Raw genomic sequence first — 25,925 nt, 5'->3', positions numbered from 1 at the left:
TATCCCCAGGAGAATGAAGACCAAAAATCACCAGCATCAGGGCAGAGTCTTCAGTTCTGGGATCTTTTAGGTTTTACTCAGTTGTTTGGTAGAGGAAGTGTATCCTGGCATGAGTGGGATAAACTTCATTTTCTGGTCTTTCAGAGCCAGAACAACTGTCTTTCAGAAAGTGTTTTCTCCAGAGTATATAAAAGATCTCTAAATCGTTGATCCACTATTTAATAATTTAAAAAATAAAAAAAAAAACAATAAGAAGAAAACCCCCAAACACCTGTTTTTACCATCCTGCACTTACCATCCAGATAACAGAAGACAGTTCTAAAATCAAACAAACACAAATGGAGCATTCCTTTCAGTAGTTCTGAAGCACAGTATCAGAAGAAACAGTGATCATAGTGCTGGTATTAGAAGAAAACTACTTATTTGAGATAGTTCTAATTAATAAATTTTCTTTGGATTTTGGATTAATTCATTTCTTAAAGGTTCTTTTTATTTCTAAGTAATCTCTCCCCTCAGTGTGGGGCTGGAACTCACAACCCCGAGATCAAGAGTCACTGGCCCTTCCGACTGAGCCAGCCAGGCCCCCCCAGGTTAGTCCATTTTTATAAAGACAATCCACAATAGGCTCTGTTCTATGAAGTTGGGGATTATTACAAGGAGCAATTATACTGGTTTGAAGAATAATTTCAATTTCATAAGGAAGTCATTCATTCTTTTAAGTTTCCATTGGTTTAGGTGATGGCAGAGAATATGCCATACCCCCCACCATAATAATTAGCCCTCCCTCCGCCCCCCCAAAGTAATTAAGCCGTTTTCATTCCCTGTAGCATTTGTATTGGAAAAGGATGAGATACTTCTACCTCATTTGAGATAAACTGTATTTTGATGTTTCTGCTTAGAGATGGGTCTGTTTACAGACGGGCAGCGGTTCTCAAAGTGCGGTGCCAGGACCAGCAGTGTTGTCACCGATCTGGAAATTTGTAAGGATAGCAAATTCTCGGGCCCCATCGGACAATCCAAAAGTTGGATTGGAGTCCAGCAATTGATCTTTATACAAGACCTCAAAATCATTCTGATATATGTTAAAGTCTGAGAGTGACGGCTGCTGGGAATAGAAGCTCAGCATCCCAGCCAGCCGAATTTGGACTCCGGTCATCTGCACTTTGATGCCTCACCCCTTTTAAATCAGCTGGTCTCCCAAACTAGAGGGTAGGCCCCAGGGGGAATGGCCTAAGAGACCGGTAATCTCTTCTAAAGAGTTTGAACCTCCTCTGCCTATGCATATCCTCGAGTTGGGTGGGGAGTAAACCTATCTTCACTGGCAGAAGGTTAAGGCAGCATTTATCCACAGGCATCATAAGTGCAAAGTATCTCGATTGCTCTTTTAGTTTTAGGGGCTCAGAAAGGAAAAATTAATGGCATTCTTTTCCTGTACAGAGGAGGTCCGCAATTCAAGCTCAAGATTCCCAGGAAATAAAACCTTAAAACAATGTGACGTTAAAATCAATCATAATGTTTAATGGCAAAAACGCCAATAGTCTAAGAGATATATTTGCCCCCCAAATGGAGGAGGAATGTCTCCCAAATCAGGCTACATCGTTTAACCAAGAAAATTAACTTAAAAGTGGATTTACTTAATAATAATACTGAGTCAAATCAGTTTTCCAGGAGAGTGGTTGATGGAAAGTTGACTGTCTTGCAGCAATAGAAAGTATTTTTTTGTTGTTTGTTTTGTTTTTTAATTAAGCTTCACTGTGCAAAACTAAGGGAGGCCTTGCAGGGTCACAGAGACTACGGTACCTCGGATTCCAGACTTAGTCCTGGAATGCTCTAGAAGGAACTACCGGCAAGTCATTCATCTCAAAAACGAGTATGTTGGACTAGATCAAGTATCGGCAAAGTTTGGCCCTCAGGCCTGCCACCTGTTTTTGTATGGGCTGAGAGCTAAGAATGCTTTTTACAGACGGCATTTGCAATCAATTTGATAATATGGAACATTTTCTTTGAAATCTAACTAAGCAAAATGTTATCTCCCCAGATAAGAATTTCATTTTTATCATGATTAAACCTGCTTTTCTTTTTTTTTTTAAAAAAGGACTTTTTTATTACTATTATGTTTTGAATTCCATCAATAAAAAAATTAAAGAAAATTTGTTAGATTTTTCTCTTGTAAGTACCTTCTTAATAGTCTTGGTATGACTCTTAAGCCTAGATTATTTAACTATCTGGCTCTTTACAGAAATATTTGCCAATCCCTGGACTAGATTGTTTTCAAGTTTCCTTCAAAAACTCAATGTTCAAATAGTCTCAACATGTATCAGTCAAACCAGTTGTAGAATGAAGATGAGTTGGACCATGTGAGTTTTCCAGCGTTTGGCCATGTTTTGCGAGTGGAAAGGCGAGCCCCATTTCTCTATAAACAATGTCCCTGCCCATCTTCACCCATAAGCATAGTAATCCCAACCATACTGCCTGGGTTAGAAAACCAACCCCGCCTGGGGCATATCCTTCACCTTTATGGTGTCAGTCTTCCCATCTGTACTGTGGGAAATCTGTTCATGTTCACAGCTTCCCCAAAGATGGCTGGGGCTTGTGTGTTGTGATAAAAACTTCAGAGCAGAAACCTATTTGGCAGATTGTTTTCCTTTCCCATCAATTTTTCTTAAATTATTCATATAATAGTCTAGCAAGTGAATGATTAATCAGAGAACTGATTTGGTAATGCCCTTTAAAAGTGACTCATATTTTCTAAAGTAGATTCCCAAACCCACCAAATCTACTGGGTAGCCAGCACACGCAAGTCGAAGTTCCCATAGAGCCAGCTTGGAAGCGCGGGCCTAATGTCATACCTACATGAAGAGCTTGGAGGGACCCACAGACTCCCTAGAGCCAAGAGGTTCCCCAGAGACAGCTACTAGTTTGCATAAGAGGTTCAACTCTCCCCTGAGAGAGCCACTGCTGGAATTTCAGTTTAGACCTTCTAGGGGACTCTGGATTAAAATGCAAATTTGTTACCCAGGAAGTTAATTTTTAACTCTTGGTGTCTATTTGCTAGTACATGAGCCCCTATTAGTTTTTTCCGAATTAGCTAGATAGCTGAGAGCAGCACTAAATAGAGACAAATCCAGTTCTCACCTCGGCCACCTTTATTAGGGCACTCAGGTGATTGTGACTCAAGCCCCCACACTTTTGGCACCTACCATTTGCAGGAGTCCTCTGCGCCTGCGTGCTTCCACAAGGGCCTTAATATGGTCCACTGGAGAGTGGCGCTGCCCTGCAGAAGTATAATGCAAGCCATTCAGATAATTTTGAGTAATCACATTAAAATAAAAAAAAAGTGAACTCTAAAAGGTAAAATTAAATTTACTGATACATTTTTTTAACTTGATACACCTGCTTTATTATTGCTTCAATATATAATCGATATAAAAATTCTTAATAAGACACTTCCTCTTGCAGTACTCTTTGAAACCCAGTATGTATTTTTCACTCACAGCCTGTCTCAATTTGGACCAGCCACATCTCAAGTGCTCAGGAGCTGCCTGTGGCATCAATTAGCCATCTTCCTGGCCAGCACAGCTCTGAGAGCCTTGAATTGGAAACCGGGTCGCAGACTGCAAAGTGTGGGGAGTGCAGACGACCACGGGGTGGACTGTAGGGAACAATGAAAGTTGGGACCATCCTCAGTTCTTTTGTACTCAATTATATCAGTGTCAGTGCGACCCATAGAAGTGCATACAAAAAAAAAAAAAAAAAAACTTAAAAAAAAAAAACAAAAACGTGAGCTGAGGTTAGATGCTGACGCTCAACTGTGTGACCTCAGGCAAGTTACGTAAAACCCTCAGTTTCTTCACTTGCAAAATGGGAATAGTGATAAAGCCTCAGGCTCACAGGGTTGTTGTGGAGCTTAAATAAAGTCATGCAGAAAAACACCGTAAATGCTCAAGGAATGCTTGATAGGTCATCACTTTTGCTGTGGTTATGAGCTACTTTTACAAACCAAAATTGCTGAAAAATGAACTATAAAGACAGTCTTTCTTTATTTCTGGAAAAAAAAAAGGAGGAAAGTAACCATAACTTCCATACACAATATTTTTAAAGAGTCGGTTTAACTAGCTGCTTAGATTGGGCATTACACCTCCTGGAAGTCCTCTCTGCACCGAGAAATCCTGAAGACACCACGTAACATGAAGAACATTTTTGGTTTTCTATTTAACCAGAAATTATGATGTTTAAATATTCCACAGGGAAACTTCTACAAAAACTCTCCTAAAGTGTACCTCATTGTGGTCCTGGGTGAGCCGATGAAAGAAAAGAAAATAATTTTTCTTCCTCTTCTTGCCCTCATGTATCTTCTCATTTAAATTCAGCAGAAAGGACTAATTAAGGCGAAGCTAAAGGACATGAATTCAAAGTTTGCTCTGCACCTGTGAGCTCATCTTCCCACAATGACATATTTGAAAGGCCAAAGAAGGTGCACCTTCATGCTGTACCCTGGCAAGGGGGCAGAAGCAGTCGCACGCCCTCCCCCGGGTAGAGTCTGACTCACTGTGGACTTGCTCACCAGGCCATTACCATAACAGAGTAGAGTGAAGTAGTTGGCACCCCCGGGAGAATGCTGGGAAATCACAACACATGTCAATGTTTGCTCTACCAAATGCACCTCGCATGGGGATTTTGTTTAGGATGAAAGATGTAGCGAAAATTTTAAGATGCAAATAAGCGAGGAAGGAGTAAATGTGGGACATACGTACACATTCAGGTGCCAAATGCTGGAAGGCCGTGAACCACATGAGCAAAAAAATGTACTTCTACCATCAATTTAGTAGGTCATCTTGAAGGTAGGCGGCCAAGCGGCCGTGTACACGAAAAACTACTACTATATTTGAGAGCTCCTTGCTAAGAATCCTGAAATATTAATCACGTGGTTTTAATATAGTCGAAGACAAAGGGGTATGTTAAGGGCAGCAAGAGTTGCTGAGAATAACGCAATGACAATTTTGTATTTTTGCTTGCACTTGTAAAAGCAGAGGAAACAAGAGTAAAAGTAGGGTATTTAAAGAACGGCAGCCTTCCATTTTCCAAATAGGTATAAAACTCCATATTCCCCAAATGAATTCACACGTACTCATGCTAACACACTCATGGCAGCTTCAGGGACATGGAGAAAAACATATAAAATTGCCGTCTCCTTTTTTCCTTAAATCAACGCAAACATACAACCAATTTTTGACTTACAGCAATTCAAGACATCCTGTAATTTGACTTTTGTGAACGATGAATTTAATTTTTTAACTGGAAGTAGTCTGATCAGCTCAGAAGTTGAGGAAGTAGCAACACTCTGCTTTTCCTCTTCCTTACAACTTTGGAACTTGCTCCATTTTCATGTTGCGACGAATCAATCATGGGCCAATTTTGCTTGTCAGTCTTCCATTCCCATTGTGAGATTTTAGATCTTGATGCCTGACGGGATAGAGGTACATAAGTTTCATCAGGAACGTAGAGAATGTTCTCCCAATATCCAGATGTGAAAAAATAGGAGCAATTTATGACTCCTCGGCAACCCTAGCCCCACCAAACCCAACACCAGGTTTTTACAACTTGGCCTTTGTTGGCTGTGACTGAGTGACGGAAAGGTCCCAGTGGGTTTGTTTCTGAGTTCAGGGACTCGTGTTTGAAGTGGGAAGGACAAACTTGACCCTCAGTGCATCTACCTCCCAAAGCTGGTGTTTCTGATTTTAATCGAAACCCTAGGGCCATCTTAGGCATGACCAAAGAGCACCTTGCATGTTGAGCCATACCTAATGATGTGATGCCTTTAAGCTCGAGACACATAAATCTCAGTCATGGGAGCCACTTGTTTTTCTAAGATGCTCCGGTCCAGTGAAAGACGAAGGCAAATAAGGGAGAGATTGATCTCTGAGCGCTTTTATTGTCGGGGCTCCACACATCATAAAGTTTTGGCTCGTTAAAGGAAATTCCATAAACAACGGGAGTTAGTAATAGTGAAGTAACTGTGCCTCTCTGGAGCTTCTGCTCAACTCCCTTTCCGCTTGCCATTACAAGAGCATGATTAAGAAAATACCAACCGGATATGCGAGAGGGAGGAACAGACTTCAACTGGAAGCCATACAGATGCTTCATGGATGAGTAATGAGACAAGGGAATGTGGCTCTATCTCAAAGAATCAAGCAGTTTCATGGATCTCTTTTTCTTATTGACTCCTTCCAGTAAAACCTTCCAGTAAAATGGTCGGTCTCCTTTGGTGGCCAGGCTCATGGAAAATGCCTGATGGGTCCTTCTCCCAGCTGGTATTTTTGATCGTTTAGGAACATCCTCAGGATGAGATAAATGGAGAAAATGGAAAGTGAATCATATTGGAAAGATTGTGGGTTAACTGTCACCTTCTTTTTTTTTTTTTTTTTTTAAACCTCTGGTCTTAACGAAGAAACTTTATTTTGGATGGCCTTGTCGCTGTGGGCTTAATACTGATGGTGTTGGTCAACTTTTATTTCAGGTTGAGACAGATTTGGGAGGTGACAGTGAGTGGCATAGGGGAGAAAAAGGGGCGAGCAAGGCCCTATTAATTATTTTTTATTGTGGGGTTTCACAGGATTATGGAGATTTTCCACATTAGTAAAAGCAGCTCTTGGTGTCAGTGTGATGTTTGCGAAGATGAAGTCATGGAAAGCTTGTCAGGTGCATAAAGAACTATATGGCCCATGCTCTCTGCGGCAGCCACTTAGGGTGTGCGCACATGAGGAGGACAGGGGGTGGGTGTTGAAAAAAATGGAGACAGGGAAAAACCGGAGGGTTTTATTGATTCGAAAATAAACATAAAATATCTGCCGATCTTAAAAAAAAAAAAAAACTTAGTATATTAGATTCCAGAATCTGTGGTTGGGACTTTATATTACTTTCTCTTGAAATTGTGACATGTGTCTCACCAACTCTTTTCTTTCATGCTTCGTTGCCTTTGTTGGTCTATCCCTGTGATTAGGAAATAATCACCAGTGATTTTTTAGGACTAGGGTACGCTTCCAACTGTTGGGTCCAGACCAGGCTCTCCGACTCCATAGCGTGTAGCCCAGAGTATAGGCTTCGTGGGCAGAACACTTGGGTCAAAGCTGGTCCCTGACATTCCCCTGATGCATGGCCCGGTACCAAGAATTTCCGGTTCAGCGCTGGTCCTCCTCAGGGAGGGCCTCCACAGGGCCCGGCAACAGGTGCTGCGGGCTGGGACGGTGCCACCCACATCAGCCGCGTAGCTGCCCGCGGGAGGCGCTCCGTTCGCCCGCCTGTAATTTTACTGATACCACTGGTTTTCAGAAATCTCTTCCGTAGGGCTCCTTGCCACCTGATCGGGAGCGCGATGACTTTAAAGGGTGAGCGGAAATAATCGATGCCTTTGGCTGCTTGAGCTGCCTCCGCAGCAGCCCGGTGACCGCTAGCACTTAACAGACATGTCTCGCCTCTTCCGAATCAAGGAGGTGACATTTGGTTTCCTCTCTTAGCCCTGGTCTTACGGTTTTGTTTTGTTTTTTGTCTTTGTTTTTTCTTCTTCCCTGCAGCCTGCAAAATTGGGTATTACAAGGCCCTCTCCACGGATGCGGCCTGTGCCAAGTGCCCGCCCCACAGCTATTCGGTCTGGGAAGGAGCCACATCGTGTACCTGTGACCGAGGCTTTTTTAGAGCCGACAACGACGCCGCCTCCATGCCCTGCACCCGTAAGTCGTGTGCTTCTGTCCTGTTTCTTGGAGGCTGCAGGGCCCTGGCCCAGGTCAGCCCCGCGGGGGGGCCGAGGGGCAAGGCCTCTGAGAAGCCAGGGTCCCTGCCGCCGCCCCGGTGGCCTCGGGATGCCCGGCTGCCCGCCGAGCGGTGGAGCGATCCGAGCGATCCGGGCCGTGTGGCTGGGCGGTTAGAGCGGAGGTGGCGCTCCCCGCCTCATCAAGGAGTCTTGGGGAAGCTTAGAGCCGCGAGGGAACAGGTCGGGGGCAGGGTGCCGCGGACGGATGGCGCGTGGGCCGTGGTTTCAGTTCTGGGCCCTGATGTCATGGCTTGCGTTGTCATTACCCTTCTTCCTTCTTTCCTCATAGTTTTGTGTTCATAACACTTAGGCCCGGATCCTCATAAATGCCTGTTTAATGATAGGCGCTCAATAAGTGCGGGGCTAGGGCACGGGTGGGGTTGGCACCTTGTATTACACAGGGCAGCAGGGGAATCCGTTCCTGCACGTTCTCTGGACGGGCCTCCTAGTGCTGCCGTTTCTTTCCTGTGCACATGGGGCTTCACAGCCCCCACGGTGGCTGTGACCTTGGCCAGGACAGGGAGAGGCGGGGCCTCATGTTCCACCCGTGGTGTTTCCAGTGGGTGAGTCAGTGTTGGGAGGGATGGTGCTGAGGGCCTGGCACACAGGGCTCCCTCGGGTTGGGCTTTGTTTTCCGGCTCACCCAGTTTGGAGCTGGAGGACCGTGTAGTCTCTTACATTTCGGCCTCCCATTTCCTCATCTGCAGGGTTAACAATAATAGTACCCCCTCCAGGGTCGTTGGTATTGAGCCCCCTCGTGTTGGTTACGTGGTATATAAACGCGTAACGTGATGCTACTCAATATATTTTAGCTTTTGCTGTGTCTATGACTATGACTGTTTTGTTCTCTATTTAGAAATTCCATCTTGGCTGGCCCGAAGCCAACATCCCTCCAAATAGAAGTATTTTTCCGGTGAGGGCCAGCCGTGAGGCCATTGTCTAACTCAGGCTTCACCTTTAAAGGGACTGGGAGGAGATTTCAGATCCATCCCCAATTCGTGCTGAGATTGCACCCTCCAGAGCTTCTTTCCTAGCCAGAGAGGACACGAGGACAGCAGCAGTAAGATCCATTTTATAGTGATGCCCGGGTAACGTATCCGGCACTTTCAGGAAACCTTATCGCAGGGCTCGCATAATCACAAATCTAGAAAATAGACATTATCTTCATTGATAGACGAGGTAACTGCCAGCTCCGAGATGTTAAGGAACATGCCCAAGGCTCCCCCCAGCCTGGTGATAGAGTCGGACAACCAGAAGGCTCACATGGTCCCTGACCCCGGCAGGCTGTCTTGCCCACTCCCCCACGTCAAACACAAACTTCCTCCAGGAAGGAGTATCCCAGGGCCAGCTTAGCATACTGGGCACAGATTTTTCTCATTTTCTCTTGCTTCCGTAGAATAAGTACTTTGGATGGCCACGGATGTGTGACAAGCTCAGGTGCCAGACTTGTTCTTTGCCAAGGATCCTCATCCTATATCCCACGATGTGTGGTTAGGGTAGTGGTCAGTCTCCTCCTATGTTACACTAACTGCCAACGTTTGTCCAGGTGTGGGATTTTAGGGCATGGCAACAAACTCAGAGGGCAGGATTGGGGACGGACAGCGTGGTGGTGTCTGCAACTTACGGCGTGCGGTCCACCGCCTGCTTTTCGTCCCGATAGAGCCTCCCCCAGGTTGGGGCTTGACTGTGTTACGAACCTCATAAAATTCATCTTTGGTGGCAAGATGGCCTGGCTCTTGCTCCTAGTATTTTGAGTTTCGTGACTCCAGTCTATCGTCCAGCCTTCCAGGGCCATGGGCCAATCACCTAACTACTGCCGCTTGCTACACAAGAGTTTCGGGAGACCCCAAAGGTCACCACCTGTCTGGGTCACCGGAATGCTTTGCGTGTGTATAAGTGTAGGAGCTGAGCCCTTGGAATTTTCATGTTTGTGTAGCAATAAATGGTTGGCTTTATCTTGAGGATACACGTGAAAAAAAAAAAAAGAAAGAAAGTATGGATTTCAGCAATCAGGTGCACCCAAAAGTTTAAGAACTGGAGTAACTTTTGGATTTTTCACAGATTGCTTTCAGTAACAATAAGAGAGGAAGACTGGGGATTTTTGTGCCATTGATAAAAGGTCCATGAAAATACCGAAGCGATAGGTGATCTTTTTTCTCCTGCTCCATTCTCTTGGAACTCCACCTACACTTCGCTGACTCAAGCTGTTTGTGTTATTCCAATGTTTATTGCATCCCTCTGACTGGAGTTAAGAGGAAGCCCACGGCTGTTAACAACACAAAGTTCTGAGTTGGTGAAGCTGCTCCACGCCTCAGCTTACTCATCTGTCAAGCGGGATTCTCACGGTCTACCTGCAGGGTTGTTTTAAGAGTTAAATAAGGGGCCCCTGGGTGGCTCAGCGGTTGAGCATCTGCCTTTGACTCAGGTCATGATTCCAGGGTCCTGAGATCGAGTCCCACATTGGTTTCCCCGCAGGGAGCCTGCTTCTCCCTCTGCCCGTGTCTCTGCCTCACTCTCTGTGTGTCTCTCAGGAATAAATAAATAAAATCTGTAAAAAAAGTAGAGTTAAATAAGAAAATATTTGTAAAGGTCTGGCCCATGGTACGAACCTAGCAAATGTGTGTTCCCTTTTTGGATCCCCAGCTGGTCACTGCCTCCCCCAGACTAGCTCCACAGCACATGACCGGGGTGTCTGACTACCTTTCTGGGGTGCTTTTCTCATTTGACTGTGCAATTAAATTACCCCGTGGCCACAGAGCACTCCACAATCTCTGGGGATGGGACTCAGGCATCAAGTATTTTTAAAAGTTGCCCCCATAATTGTGCCATAAAGGCAAAATCGAGACCCCTTCTGTACAGAGTTTAAGTTCTTCATCTTTTATAAAGAAAAGTAATAAACGTTAACTACAGAATCTTAAGATCTCCGCTGAGACAGGGATAGACAGGGAGGTGACCATATTCTGCTCATAGGTATACTGGTAAGTGAAGCAGCAGAATTACAATCTAGTCTAGCTTCCAGTGTGCGGTTCGGTCTAGATTTCTCCCATCCAGCGTTGTCTACTACCTTGGTCACCAGGCGCATGTGGCTCTAGAAATTTATTTATTTACTTATTTATTTATTTATTTTTAAATTTTTATTTATTTATGATAGTCACACACAGAGAGAGAGAGAGAGAGAGAGGGATCGCGCCCTGGGCCAAAGGCAGGTGCCAACCGCTGTGCCACCCAGGGATCCCGGCTCTAGAAATTTAGAATGACTCACATCAAGTTTAAAATTTCAGTTTCTCACCTACGCTTGACATGTCCCAAGCCTCCGTAGGCACGTGCAGCTAGTGGTGACCACCTGGGCGGCCCCTGCCCGAGAGGATGTCTGCCATCGCTGAGGGTTGTGTTGGACGGCGCTCAGGAGGCATGTCAAGGTAGAAGCCAGTGGGAGCTTCTCAAAGAACCTCTTGGTCAAGTCACCTGACAGAATGAGGGAAGCTCTTCCCCTCGCCTGGCCCCCAGCTCCATCTATGGGATTCTTTTGGCAAGATGTGGGGGATGGAAAGGAACGTAAACATCAGGGATCCTTTCAGACTGATTCCAGCCTTTAATCAGTTCTTCCCAGTTGGTTAAGCCAGGTGACAAACCCAATTCCCTGGTGCTGACAGCCATGATGATCAGGCACCTTCTTTGTTCATTATGCTATCTTTGACCCCAGCATTCTTATGCAGCCCCGCGTTCAGTGATCGCTCACTGTGACGGCACACTAATGAAGAAATAAAACACACTCTCCGAGACTCATTCTTCTAGCCAAAGAGAGACTCTGCTCCACTGGTTCGTAAAATCAGGGTTTTGTTCACTTGGAGAACGATTAGACCAGGTGAATGCAAGCAGCACCAGCTAATTTAGAAGGAAACCCCCAGGAAGTTCTTCATACCCATCCACACGGCTTGAGAACTCCGAAGAATTAATTGCATAGTAAATAAACTTGATCTTTGGGAGGACTTCTCTTGGAGCTTCTGGATTAGGGTTAATGTTAAACGGCTACCTGAGGAATCAGCAGTGCTTCCAGAGAAGCATCATGAATAGTTCCAAGGGAATAATCCACGCCAGTTAGAACAGAGGGTCTGAAAAACGCACCTTAAGTATGAATGAGTGTAGAAATATCATGGAAGTCACCTGGGGTGGGGGGACTGGTTTAGCAGAAGGCGGGCCTGGTGTTCTGCATCTCTGACAAGTGCCCAGAGGCTGCCGATGCTGCTGGTCTGTGGACCGTCCTCAGGAGGGAAGGATACACATCCTTCCTGATGGTTGGTGGGAGACGGAGACCCTCTTTCCCATGGCTGTTCTTTGGCTGAGCAGGGACTCTAGGAAGATAGTTCAAGGATTGTGAACATTCTTAAATGGAATACTTCTTTTGTCTCCCAGAAGAAAACCCAAGCTGGCTCACAGTGACACGATCAGATGCACTCACTATGGAGTTTTGTTTATTTGTTCGTATTTTCTTCTCGAGTCCCCACCAGGTCACTGCCTGAGAGTGGAGATGTCAGTGCTCACCTCAGACACATGTATCCATCCAGAAAGGTGACCGGGGTTTCTGTGACACCGCCAGCGAGGCAGACACCAAGACCCCTCTGTACACAAAGATGCCATTTAAGCTGATGAAGACATTTTGATTTCATGAGTCATTTCTTAGGAGGGATTTGAATGTTATTTTTTTTTTAAGATTTTATTTCTTTATGAGAGAGAGAAAGAGAGAGCTCGAGCGAGTGCATGGAGAGGGGGAGAGGCAGAGGGAGAAGCAGACTCCCTGCTGAGCAGGGAGCCCAACGTGGGACTCAATCCCAGGACCCTGGGGTCATGACCTGAGCCAAAGGCAGACGCTCAACCAAATGAGCCCCCCCCCCGCCAGACACCCCTGGATGTGATTTTTTATTAATGAAATCAACATCTTTTAACTCTGCTAATAACCAGGCCCTCCCCTCTAGGTCCCTTTCACCTTCCGCTTACCTTTCTCTGGAGTCAGGAATGTGGTCTGACAATCAGCCGTGTTGGGAGAAGTCAACTGCATGCCTGAGCAGGAAGACTTTGATTACCTTAGTTATTTAGTTTCTTGTTCAGTGATTATAGTGAGAAAGGTCTTCATTTCCCGCACTGGGAGACTGAACCAATATAACAATTAAGGGAACTTGCTAACCCCTTATTGTGTTTCAAAATGCGCTAGAAAAAAAAAAAGTGCCTTATAGAAGAAGTAAATTGGCTTTGTATACCTAGAAAGCAATAACTAATTTGTTATTTTGCCACCTTTACTTCTGAGCACCATTACCAGGACGGTTTTCTGTATTTTTCAATTGGAAATCTGTCCTTGGGCTTTTGGGTACTCTTTATTTAACTTGTTGGATGAAACTTATTAGAACCTCCCTGATTGGAGCGCTCGGTAAATAAGAGATTATTATTTTAGATTGCCAACTTGAAGGGCCTCCACATATCTGTCTCCAAGTAAACGGCCTTGAATAATTCAGTCAGCTGTGCCAAACAAACAAAGGGTGATTGATTGATACTTAGGCATGGCCTAAAATATTCCAAATTTGCAGCTTTTAAGACAATTCATACTGGAGGAGCTTGTAGCTAATGAGGGCAAATTTACCAAGATCTATGACTAAAGGTCCTGATTTGAAAAAGCTTTCTGCAGGTTTGGGTTATGGAGAAATTGAAATAGCTTAGCGCCAAACAGCAAACATCACTTACTTTGTCTTTACATTTGCCTTTTCTAATTGAATTTAGTGCACCACCGTATTTCCTCCAGAAAGTGTATTGTTTTAAAATTACCATTTCAGTTCTATTACTCAAAGCCCTCACTTCTAATGCTTTCTGACAGTTATCAACATAATGAACCATAATGAAATGATGAGCAATCTTCAGTGGAAACCCAATGTGGATCCCAGTGGTGCTGTGTGACTGTGTTGTTAAAATTTGAATGCAAATTAAAATAACATCGTCCTTACTTGTTTCCAAGGTCAGGAGAAGAGAGACACTTTTTTTTTTTTTTTTAAGTGCTTTAATTTTGGAAATCTCACATCCATTTTCAAACAAGCCCTTGAAGGCGCCACTGATGTTTAGTTCAATTCTCTGCCCCAAAGATTTATGTGCCTAACAGTCTGGCTACGGGATTTTGGGAGGGATGTCTAGCATGAGTCTTTGATATATAAACCATAGCATAAAAGGCAGCCTTCAGTTTCAAGGAAACTACTTTTTTTTTTTTTTTTTTTTTTTTTTTTTCGCACCCAAAAGCGTATATCTCTTTTTGCTCTAGAACTTCAGGTAACTAATAATATAATGATGGGAGGAAGGACATTCTGTGAAATGGATCAATGAGAGTATACTTAGCTCCAGTGAGAGACTAGTTGGTACAAGAGTGAGAACAAAGGCCAGGGATTCCTAAAGTTTTGTTAATCGGATTGTCTCAGGAGATCCATTGGTTGATCTCTAACTATATCACATTTTATCATCCATGTAATCAATCATTTTTATGAATATATTTTTATGAAAATCTTTGGATCCAAGATTTACAGGGGAATCTGTTATTTTATATCATTTATCACATTTGTAATGTGAGAGTGTGATTTCATACTGCATCCCATTTGTCATGGTATAAAAACCCAGATTGAGACACCCCCACCCCCATGCCCCACCAGATTCTGTGACAGGGTTTTCAGTTCAGAATGTATGGTCTTGCTGCCTGGTAATCCCCTGATAAGCTGGTTAATATGACTGCCCCGGACCGTACCAAACAGATAAGAATAATCAAAGATTTCAATGATTTGGATGCAGTACTCAACAGGTTCCCTTTTTAGAAACTTCTTTGGTTAGATCTCAATAGTTCAGAGTCTGACATCAGCTAGTAAGTGACTCACATCCTTGTCCTTTCCTTTCTGATTGTCTTTCAGTATTTTAACGACTGATAGAAAAAAAAAAAAAAAGCACCTCTGGAGACCCCAAGTGCATGACTCTTGTCCACATACAGGGACACAGGGAAAAAGATCACCAAGCAAAGCTTACTGGAAGGGTTTGGTTGGATCCCCGGCTGATCACTTGCCATTTGGTTGTAAAATTTTTAGAAAGCTTCAGGATATTTAATAGGGATCAGCTGTCATCTCACAGAATTATTTGTTTGTATTTATTTATTTTTAAAGGATTTACTTATTTATTTGAGAGAGATAGAGAGAAAGAGAGTACAAACAGGGCAAAGGGCAGAGGGAGAGGGAGAGAAAGAACTTCAAGCGGACTCCCTGCTGAGTGGGCTGGCACTCAGGGCTCCGTCCCAGGACTCTGAGATCCTGATCCAGGCCATAAATCAAGAGTCAACTGTTTAACTGACTGAGCGACCCAGGTGCCCAGAGTTACTTGCCTTAAAGTGATGCTATTGTAGCCTTCTCTTTACCCTCCAAACTACTTCTCATTTCGTACAGATACACAGTCCGCTGTGGGCATTTTATAGGGACTAATAGTATCATGGGGATTTACCTGGAAGATCCATAGGTTTGAAGAACACCGACGGATGCCCAAGTGAAAGGCTTGACTAATCTGCCAATGCCATTTAGCCAGGTTGTTGCAATTTTTCCACCACCATGAATAATTAAGAGTGGCTTGTTATCAACTGAGCACTGTCATTTCTGGATAACATTTTTGACACTATTCATGGAAGTCATACAGTGGTTGTGCACAGCATGCTTCTTTGAAACAGGGTCAATTATACATTTTGCTGAGATCCCCTGGGGTGAGAACTGGTTACCTTCTTTGCTACCAGCATTTTGATTTTCCGCCCATGGTTGACTCTTGTTCTCTGTCCTATCTACAGCTAAGCGGAAGATAAGCTGAGAGAAGAGTCTCATTGCAGAGATACGACTGCCCCCCATTCCCCCCATGCCCTCCATCCTCCTGTGTCCTCCCAGCCAGGGAAAGCCTTTAACAAAAACTCCTAATTACCCTCTTCAGTGGAATTGAGAGAGAAGTTACCAGAGAGAGCGGGAACTCATTTAAGACACATGCAGCAACCAGGAAATAATGCCAGCAAACTTCAGCATGACAGACAAGGAGGCTAGGAGATGCGTGGACTTGAGGGTGAGGTGGGAAAGTGAGGAACATTCCCCCCAAAATTCAGAGTTGTGATTTTTTTTTTCCCCTCAGATTGCTTATATCATTCTGACAGGGGCCCTTATAGCCTCAGAATCAGGCATTCTGATCATCATAGCTTGCACACTTGGGTTGTGTTAATTCCGGCGACTTGCTTAGCTTCTCTTATCTTCGTTTTGGTCATCAGATTGCAGAGGCTAATAAATACTTTTCATCAGATTTTATTATGAGGATTAAATCAGATAAATAAAGTATGAAAAACTGCTTTGCAAGAAGAATCCATCAATTCACAGGCTAGCTAATTCTAAAGCTAGTTGTGAAAGAAAAAAATCACTTTTCACGGTCTTCCATGTTACAGCTTCCTCAAGGCTGAGAGTTTACTTTAAAAAGTACTTCAGCCATAAACTAGTCATCTTAAAATAAATAAACCCAAACCTCAATTTACCCAGAAAAGATGAAGGTTCCTGGAGAGGAGGATGATAAAATAGATACACCAGAAGAATAGGTAGTGGCAAAATTGCAGCAAGAAGCTATCTTGATAAGAAGCCAAGAATTTTTTCACGGAGCAATAAGTGATTGATGCCTCCAAGTGGTTTTGTTTTTTAATAATGGGCAGTTATGCTTTGGCTCTCTTCATCATTAAAACACATAAACTGCCACGAGCAAAGGTTATGCTCTGTCCATCGATCTCAGAAGGGGGGTCCCTGAGCAGCCGTCTTGATGTAAACTAACCCACGGCAGCAAGGAGAGAGAGAGAGCAATTAATGGTGGCAACATACACAACTGTCCAGGGAGGAAGCATGGGCTTCATTTCTGTCAAAACCTACACACCCCAACTGTTGACTCTGCCTTTACAGCCTGTCTTTCAGCTGGAGAGAGATTAGCATAGGCTTATCTGAAGGGTTGGAGGGTTTTACAGCTAAGGCCCTGGAGTATTATTGACAATCTAAAAGTTGTACATGATTAATGAAGCCTTATGAAGTGGAACTTGAGACCCACGGTGCCTCTTCCTCAGAAGATCTGTCTTGTACCAGTTGCCTTGGCATTTTTGTAGGGTGACAGTACCAGCATTTGAAGAAATTGATCATTTCAGAGTCAGGTTTCTGCCCATGCTCTTGGGGAATGTTTCTTTCCACATCCAGAATTAATTTCATGGCTCAGACATTGAATTTTAAAATGGTGATTAAAAATCAGTTAAGTATTAAATGCCTGTGATAGCTCTGGAAGCCACTCTTTACAGGAGCCCAGCTACTTTGTTTTTGTATCAACTATCTTGTTGATTGGGTTGCAGACTTAAATTTTTTCAACCTTCTAGCCTGTGATTGTCTTTTTTTTTTTTTAATACGCTTTCACAACACACACAAGTGCAATGGTGGTATGGTGGTGATGCTTCTGAGGAATGAGCTGGGATGGGTTAAGGGATCGTCCATGAATTCGTTTATTTATCCAGCAGGCTCTTAATGAGTATCTACTGGATGTTTGGCATCTTCCTAAGGGCTAGGGAGACTCTCATGAACCAGAAAAAGAAAAATATTTCTTTTCTAATGGGAATAGAAGCAATAAATAAGAGGACTGAAAATTCTCACAAGAAGGAGAAAAGACAAGATGATGCGATTGCGCACAGTGGAGGAAAGGGGGGCATTTCACTTTGCAGGGAGTAGTCAGGTGGGAGGAGATAGGATCTGAGCTGAGACCTCAGGGAGGAAGGCTGCAGGTATTGAAAAAGCCAAGCGAGAGAATTCCTGGTAGTGCTACCAAGTCTAAAATCTATAAGTTGCGCATCTTAGAGTTATTCTAATAATGGATATATTTTTTAAGGATTTTATTTATTTAGAGCATGCGTGTGAGTGGGGGGAGGGGCTGAGGGAGAGAGAGAATTCCAAGCAGACTCCCCAGTGAGCTCCATGGAGCCCTACACGGGGCTTGATCCCATGACCCTGAGCTCATGACCAGAGCCGAAGTTAAGAGTTGGAGGCTTAACCAACTGAGCCACCCGGGTGCCCCAATAATGGGTACTTTCATCTGATTTCTTTCTCCCCTTGGCTCCCAGAGTCTGCTAGCACTTGCACAGTTGTTATAAGAAATAGCAATTTCAGGCTGATGTGGCATGTGAGACCACGTGTCTGTTTGGATCTAAACCCTTCCGCAGAACCCACTTCTAAGCTGCGGTGATCACAACATCCACCATTTTGCTTTTCATCTTTTGCTGAAATTCTAGCTGCTTTCTCTAAGAATGAAAAAGTACTTTTAATGGGACTTATGAGTTGGGGGTGGGGTACATAGGGAGCAGTTGTTTAACCTTGACTTTCTATGGAATGGGCCATACCAAACTCCTCCTTCACATCGGAGGCATTTAGGACTTGAGGCTCTTAGGACTTGAGCCTCGGTGTTGGCTGGTCCCTTTTCAATGGAGTTATTAAGTGAGGCTCCTACAGATTTCATGGGGATGTGTTGACATTGGCTCTCCTGAATGGGGCTACTTTAAATCCCGACATCAGCCAGTAAGTGTGTTCCCTAAATTACTCAGGAATTATACTTTAGTCTGATACACGGGAGGGAAGCAGTAAAATTTGTAGAATTACTGGCATTTTCTCTTATACCTAGAATATCTCTCTTCTAAATGTCACATTCACTCAGCTTCTCTGGTTAGTATGAGCTTTATCTCTGGAAGCTTGTCTTTTCCCCAAAGAGTGCATATGATGGGTTAAGGAAGACCAAGATTCCTTTTATGATATCATATGATAGGATATCCTATGATATGATATGAGAGTCCTTTGCTTTTGCTGTAATTTAGCAAGAGCTTCTTTGGGACTTCATACTGTCAAACTTTTGTCAACTGAATGCATCTTGACATCCCACCAGAAAATAATAATTACCCATCGTAGCACCTTTCACCAGCACCTGCTGTGCCAGAGAGAAAGTATTTCACACCAGTGAAGCAAATGGATGTTCATTCAATTTATCCACAGTGGCAGGAAATACAGTGCCCATTTCTTTCAGAGCACTGAAAAACTCAAGAAATAGGCCTTAATATTTCACATATTTTATTTCTTCCTGAGTCCATGAAGGTAGATGTAACTTCTACCTTAGAAGTCAGGGCTGTATGAAGGTGTAAATCAGAGGTTCCTGCATGGAGCTGCCTAGATAGCTCGGTGTGCTGGAAGTCCCTAGAATTAATGGGCCAAATTTTGAGGCTTCCTCTGAGCATTCTTTTGAGGGGAGGGTACGTTGCCCCCCCACAAAGTCTCTGTAGCTGGGGTTGGCAAACTATGGCCTGAAGACCAAATTCAACTGCCCCCAGGTTTTACAAATACAATTTTCTTGGGGACACAGTCACATCCAGGTATTTCCACTTCGTCTCTGACTGCTTTCTCAGTACAGTGAAGAGTAGAATCGTTGCTGGAGAGAACATATGGCCCATAAAGCCTGAAATATTGACTCTCCATCCAGCCCTTTACAGAGAAAATTTTGTTGAATGCTGCTGTAAAGGATTTGTAGGTTAAGGATTATTGCATTTGACTCTTGGTTGTGGTAGCAGAGCTATTATCTCTTCCACTAAATTATATTTAAAATGTGAAGGGCATCCCAAACATGAGAAATCTAAATTAGTTTGACGTGCTAGCCCCATTGTTGGAGACAGAGAGGGATTTTATTTTATTTTATTTTATTTTATTTTATTTTATTTTATTTATTTTATTTTTTTCAGAGAGGGATTTTAATGTGTGAATTCCGAAGAAGAAGAAAAAAATGTAAAGGAAGGGCATTTATTTCTCTTTATATACTCTTCAGCATTTGATTGATTTGTATTGAAAGATGTCTTAATTTTGATGATAAAAATAAAATGTGAAGGAACACTGTGGTTCTGCAAAGGCCTTATTCAGGGAAATACCAGCCTACCTTTGAAAATGTGAAAATTAACTTTTGTTCAGATACAAAATTTTCCACAGCTTTAAACCTGAATAAATCATCCCCGGGAACCAAGATGGGGAAAGAAAGTTGTAATAACCAATCCTTGGTTAACAAAACTTTGATTGACAGGGCCCACATTTTATTTTTTTTTTCATTTTATTTATTTGTTTAAGATTTTATTTGTAAGTAATCTCTACATCCAAAGTGGGGCCCAAACTTAACAACCCTGAGATGGAGAGTCATATGCTCTGTCAACTGAGCCAGGTGGGTGCCCCATGGAGCCCACATTTTACGCTCCCAGCCACCGTGGCTGGTAATGGAGCTCTAAAAATGATGAGCACAAGCTGAAAGCCTGCTCTATACCTCCTGTGTTCACCATATTTAGCTTCCTTTAGTCTTTTCCTTCCCTCTGATTTCCTGCCCTTTCCTTTTTCGCTTATCCAGGGTAGCATCAAAATGAATCATTTCCCTCTGTCTTCAAGAGCAGGTGACAAATACTCAGTAAGTGCCTTTGAATAAATGAAAGAGTCCACTAGTCCCTCCCAACAGAAGTAACCACTGAGATATGATAAGTAGCCCTATTGAGTTTTTCCAAAGTATTTTTAAGTTCTAGAAAAGGGAAACTTGATTTAAACTAGGTACATTGAGATACTCCCTTCAGAGCGTAATGCTAATGAGTCTGGAGTATTCCAGCTTTAGCTCAGGGAAGGCTGTATTCATTCACACACCGTAGGTAGCGGGCCTCAGATGCATCGGAGGGTTTTGATTTTGTTCATTTTCTGTCTAGTGATTCATTCATTTGCTGGCTCCTGAAACATTTGTTGAGCTTGCTCTGAACGGGGAATCAGGGTAGACCCTGGGAAATGGTAAAGGCATTGGCTCTCTTGAGGAGCACACAGACTGGTGGCGATATAAATGGATATGCTGTGTTTGTCTATGTAGCAAGACACCATTTCATGTTCCCAACAGAGTGAGACATAGAAAGAAAGGTGACCTGTAATGTGGAGCAGTCCCATCATAACCAGGGTTGCAGCCAGTCCTATATAGGCTAGTACTGAGGACTCTGGGGAAGGATGAAATCCTGCCATGTGCATGACCTGTAAGCTACCTGACCCCCTACGCTCACTAGATATGATCTCAATATGGCAACTAGAAAACTTAAACAAATGGTATGGTTATCCCATCTTGTTCTGAATCTTCTTAAAAAAAAAAAAAGATTTTATTTATTTATTCATGAGACAGAGAGAGAGAGAGGCAGAGACACAGGCAAAGGGAGAAGCAGGCTCCCTGCGGGGACCCTGATGTGGAACTTGATCCCAAGACCCTGGGATGACCCCCTGAGCCGAAGGCTCAACCACTGAGCCACCCAGGTGCCCCCACCCCCTTTGTTCTAGATCTCATACTTGTAATTGGAGATTTCCTTGCAGGTGGGCATATTTCTGATAGGAAAGGCACAATCACTTGTCAGAAATTTATTGGTTCCCAAATATCCAGATAAACTACTTACATAAACAGAGGATAGGATAATCAGAGAGTTAAGTTTTTCCCTCCTGGATTCCTTGTATTTACTGAGAGAGCCGTGATACTCAAAAGGCTGTTTCTTCTCATGATTGACATTTGGACAGGCCGTGGTTTTAAGGTGCTGCTAATTCATGTGAAAGTATGACTGCTGGGTCTAACTGGACTTTGAGTTGTATTTAAGTGTGTACTTTTCTTGTACTTTACTGTCTGTTCTGAGAAAAAGATGGCCCCTCCTTATAAATGGAAATGTACTTGCCGTCTTTTAATTGACATGAGTTAAAAAAAAAAAAAAGAAAGAAAGCCACGATCCTGCAAATAAAATACAACCACTGTTGTTATTTTAATTTCTAAAGCATGAGCTCTTTCCCAGGCCTTTGCAGAACACCATTATAAACCTATTGGGTGGGCATTTTTATATCTGCCACCTGCCCCCCCAAAAAAACCCACAAAACAAAACTCTGCTATAGTCCAGTTTTTAAGCCCATATAACATCATTCTCTGTGGCAGCAACGCAGAAAACGTGCTCATGGGGACATCATGAACTTGAACTTGCCTCGTCTTCTCTCTTCCCTTTGGCATCTACCCCAGGATCATCCTGGAGAACCACTGCCCAAGGGAAGAAGGCTGTTCAGGCTAACACTTGTTTTTGGTCCAGCCCTCCATTTTGAAATCCTTTGGCATCTTCTTTTTGTGTTGTTGTTGTTTTGTTTTTGTTTTTGTTTTTTTGTTTTTTCTCTCCACGGAGCAGTGTTGTGTCCCGGAGTCCTGTGACCATTTCCTTTTCTGCTCCATTTCTCCTCCATGTAGACACCGCTGTGCCCTGTCCTACATACTAATTACTGACTTTCTGCTTCTGCATTGCCTGATTCATTGTGTCACATTTTCCCATGTGAAAGTGGACCAGGAACCTTGGCAAGGAGGTTAATGGATTTAAGAGTCACTCGTATTTAACCCTGGAAGTTACAGAGAAATAAGAACCGGTGGCTGACCCATTTTACAAACCAAGCTGTGGTCAGCTCTAGTGACGGACTGCTAACGGATTTCACCATGGCGGCGGCATCCGTAGGATTTCAGCAGGATTGGAAATACGACTTCCCTTCTCCTACCTTCACGTCTCAAACTTTGGCTGAAACTACCAATTTTGTTGTTATTATACCTTGAACGTGGGCCACATAAGGGAGTGGAGGTAACCCCCAGAGGGAGAGTTAGTACTTCTGGGTTTTAGTCCGATTCAGTCACTAATTAAATTGCATCATGTTTCAGTATTAGCAGATCCACTTACTGGATCTCAGTGCCCACAATGAGGCGATTTAACCAGATGATCTTTAACATCCTCTGGCTCCAAGACACTGTGATTTTAAATAACTGTGTTCGTTTATTCAGAAGCCATTTATTTATCTTTATTATGGTCCAGTCAATGTGTTAAGGACCGTAGCCGTAAATTAGAAGTCTAAACAAGAAAGACACTTGCATATTCCTCCTGCAGACGTCTGTGGGGGGGTAATCTTCTTTTTAAACACACATTTTACAACACTGGATGGGGAGCAGATCTCCAAATTAAGAGAGATTGTTGGTAATTCGTCTAAGGGGGAGATTGGGAGGACCTGCCTGCTTTGTGAGAGCCTTCAGGTAAGTTGTATGAAGAGAAACGGAGGCTGGATTACCCTTGTTCAGCGTCACTACCAAACACTTTAAGTCACTCATCAGCAGGAGCTAAGTAATAAATATTGAGTATGACTCCTGATTAATAGGTTACCTCTTTTCAATTCTCTCTCAATGGCTACTTTGGAACAACACATTCCATTATGGTTGAGTAGCTAAAGCTTCTTCCCAGTAATACAGGCCTCCAGTTAGCTTCCCTTTCCTAGGGAGCACAAAACATTCCCCTCAAAGCAGTCACTGCACATAAATTAGAAATAGAATAGATAGAGGGAACAAGAAACCCTACATTTTCATTAAAACGCACCATATTTTTTTTCTTGAAAGACCAAAACGCGAAAGAGGAAGGAATAAGAGAGGGCTTTCCGGGCATTCCACTGAGTAGGTATTTTTCATCAGAGGGAGCAGGTGTCTTTGCCTTTGGAAGTGGCTCAGACCTAACCCTCCTTTCTCCCAATCCGATTCTTCTCCTTAGAGGCAGCTTGTGTTAGAACTTCTTGGTATGCGAAGACAAATCTATAGCAAGGAGCAAGAGGATTCAGCATGGCTCTCTGGTCTTGTTTTTTTTTTTTTTTTTTTATTTATTATTACTATCTTTAAAACCAACCACAATGTTGCTTGCAGTCAGTTGTTCTCTTTCAAAACAGCCACCACCACCATTCGTGTTTCATAAACTCTTTGATGTCGGTGGGAATGAGTATGCTTAAAAGGGCCTGGTGCAGCCTGGGGTAGCTGAAGGCAGGACGCGGGGCCTGAGAGCCTTTGCACAATCTCCGCCTCAAGTTGGGCTCTCCCAACAACTCTACCTTTGACATCTCTGCAACCAGGTCTCACCAGTTCCTACTAATTACCTGTAAAGACCTGAATTTTCAACTGCTGTGTTGACCTGAAGAGGCATATCTATACAATTCACTTAATTTTATTCCATCTTGAGGACATGCTGTGCTTAGAAGCCGTGATTCATCTTCAAAAGTGGTACATAACTTACTTTACCAGAGTCCCACAATAGCCCTGGGAACTAGAATCACATTCATATGCCTGTTTTCAGATGATGAGATAAAAACTAGATAAGTTCTGGTATTTTCCTGCTGCTTCAAAGAGAAGTCTGCACTCGAAACCTATTTGATGTAGAGATGCACGACATCACCCGGTGGCAATCAGTGCTCCTGTTGTTCACACAGGACTGAGAATGACATACAGGCAGCCTTCCTTCATATTGTTCTTTTACAAGATCTGTTTTGCTGGCTCGATTTGCTTTCTGCTTTCTTTGCCACATGGGCCCACCTTACTTCCTGGAGCTCCAGAGAATAATATAAACTCTGAGACATTCCAAAAGGATAGCTTAAGTTCTTGGTGTGATAATGTATGTGTGTGTGTGTGTGTTTTTTTTTCCTTTTTCTAGGCCCACCGTCTGCTCCCCTCAACCTGATTTCAAATGTCAACGAGACTTCGGTGAATTTGGAATGGAGCAGTCCCCAGAACACAGGTGGCCGCCAGGATATTTCCTACAATGTGGTGTGCAAGAAATGTGGAGCTGGTGATTCCAGCAAGTGCCGACCCTGTGGAAGTGGGGTCCACTATACCCCACAGCAGAATGGCCTGAAGACCACCAAAGTTTCCATCACTGACCTCCTGGCTCACACCAATTACACCTTCGAAATCTGGGCGGTGAATGGAGTGTCCAAGTACAACCCCAGCCCAGACCAATCAGTGTCCGTCACTGTGACGACCAACCAAGCAGGTAGGAATCGGATCTACTTTACTATATGATAGTAATAAATATAGAGAAGGGGTTTATGTTGCTGTCCATGAATGATATTAAAGTTCTACAACTGAAGTAGAACCACATGGATCTAATTATAAATCTGTGAGCTGCTTTGTAATACAGAAGATGCTTAGAAGAATGTTCATTCGTTCAGCTAATATTTTTTGGACCTCAACTGCAAAGCATGACCTATACTAAGTGGTGATGATTAAATGAGATTAAGAGACAGTGCCTGATTGCAAGGAGATGACAGTGTAGGGAGCTGAGTCGCTGCATGTTGGACTTCCCTCGTAAGGGAGTCATATTAGCCATTTTAATCACAGGGTCCGTGGTTGGACATCAGAGCATTTATTGGCTTATTTTGGATTCTAAAATAGATTTTTATCAGTGCAGAGTGCTGTATGGACCTTTGCTCCCTTTTCCAGCAGAAGCATTGGTGGCTGTAGTTTTGATCTTGTTTGGTATTTTAGAATTTAAAAAATTTATACGGACCTCTTCTAGAACCATCCTGTAAATTTGTGAACAGTTGAATAGTTTAATGGGCGCTCTGTGTGGTTTGACAACATTTTCCTGAAAACGCTTCCTTGTTTTGCAGCCACTTCCATAGTTGAATCCACAACTGGCACATGGGGGAGGATCCATTTCGGGGATCACTTTCCTCTTCTAATTCCATAGACTTGAAACGTTCTCTGGTCATGAAGAGTTTCTGCTGAGTGAATCACAGAACCGTTACCAAGTCTTGAATGTCGGGTATTTCGAAGTGCAGATGGGAATCTGTATTTCTAGGCTCCAGCTCCTGAGCCCCTCACTCCCATCTCTTCCCCTGAAAACGTTTCTAGGCTTTCTCTCGTGCTCGTTTTCCATCCTGGATCTCTGCCACCTGCTTCACATTGCTGGCTCCCCATTATTTATTTCTGGTGAGTTAAGGGGGGGGGCGCAGAAGAAAAGAACTGTGGTTTGTTCTTTCATGAGGCTCTTAAGAACAACAAACTTCGCCGGAAAGGGATTATAAATTGCCCAGCCGTCCCATCCCCTCTTACTGCACTTCTCTCTTAAATGAATGTCTCAGTAAGTGCACTTCGTAGTTAAATATGTCTGTATTAATTGATCCTATAGTGCAAAGTATTCCAGTGTCCCAATCCAACG

The 25,925-nt window shown here is 43.4% G+C and overlaps 1 protein-coding gene across 2 annotated transcripts in view; it reads left to right on the top strand.

The window, feature by feature from the left end:
- Positions 1–25,925, top strand: part of EPHA4 (EPH receptor A4) — a 142,084-nt gene that overhangs the window by 56,789 nt on the left and 59,370 nt on the right. For both annotated transcript variants that reach the window (XM_055345291.1, XM_055345290.1), the window contains exons 4-5: positions 7,572–7,727; positions 24,417–24,755. In XM_055345291.1, the coding sequence (XP_055201266.1) occupies positions 7,572–7,727; positions 24,417–24,755 (495 nt within the window). The remainder of the gene's footprint in view (positions 1–7,571; positions 7,728–24,416; positions 24,756–25,925) is intronic.

The sequence above is a fragment of the Nyctereutes procyonoides genome, unplaced genomic scaffold (genome assembly GCF_905146905.1).
Source record: "Nyctereutes procyonoides isolate TBG_1078 unplaced genomic scaffold, NYPRO_anot_genome, whole genome shotgun sequence".
Taxonomy (NCBI): domain Eukaryota; kingdom Metazoa; phylum Chordata; class Mammalia; order Carnivora; family Canidae; genus Nyctereutes; species Nyctereutes procyonoides.
Note: the sequence above shows the minus strand (reverse complement) of the source record. Positions and strands in the feature narration are given on the sequence as shown.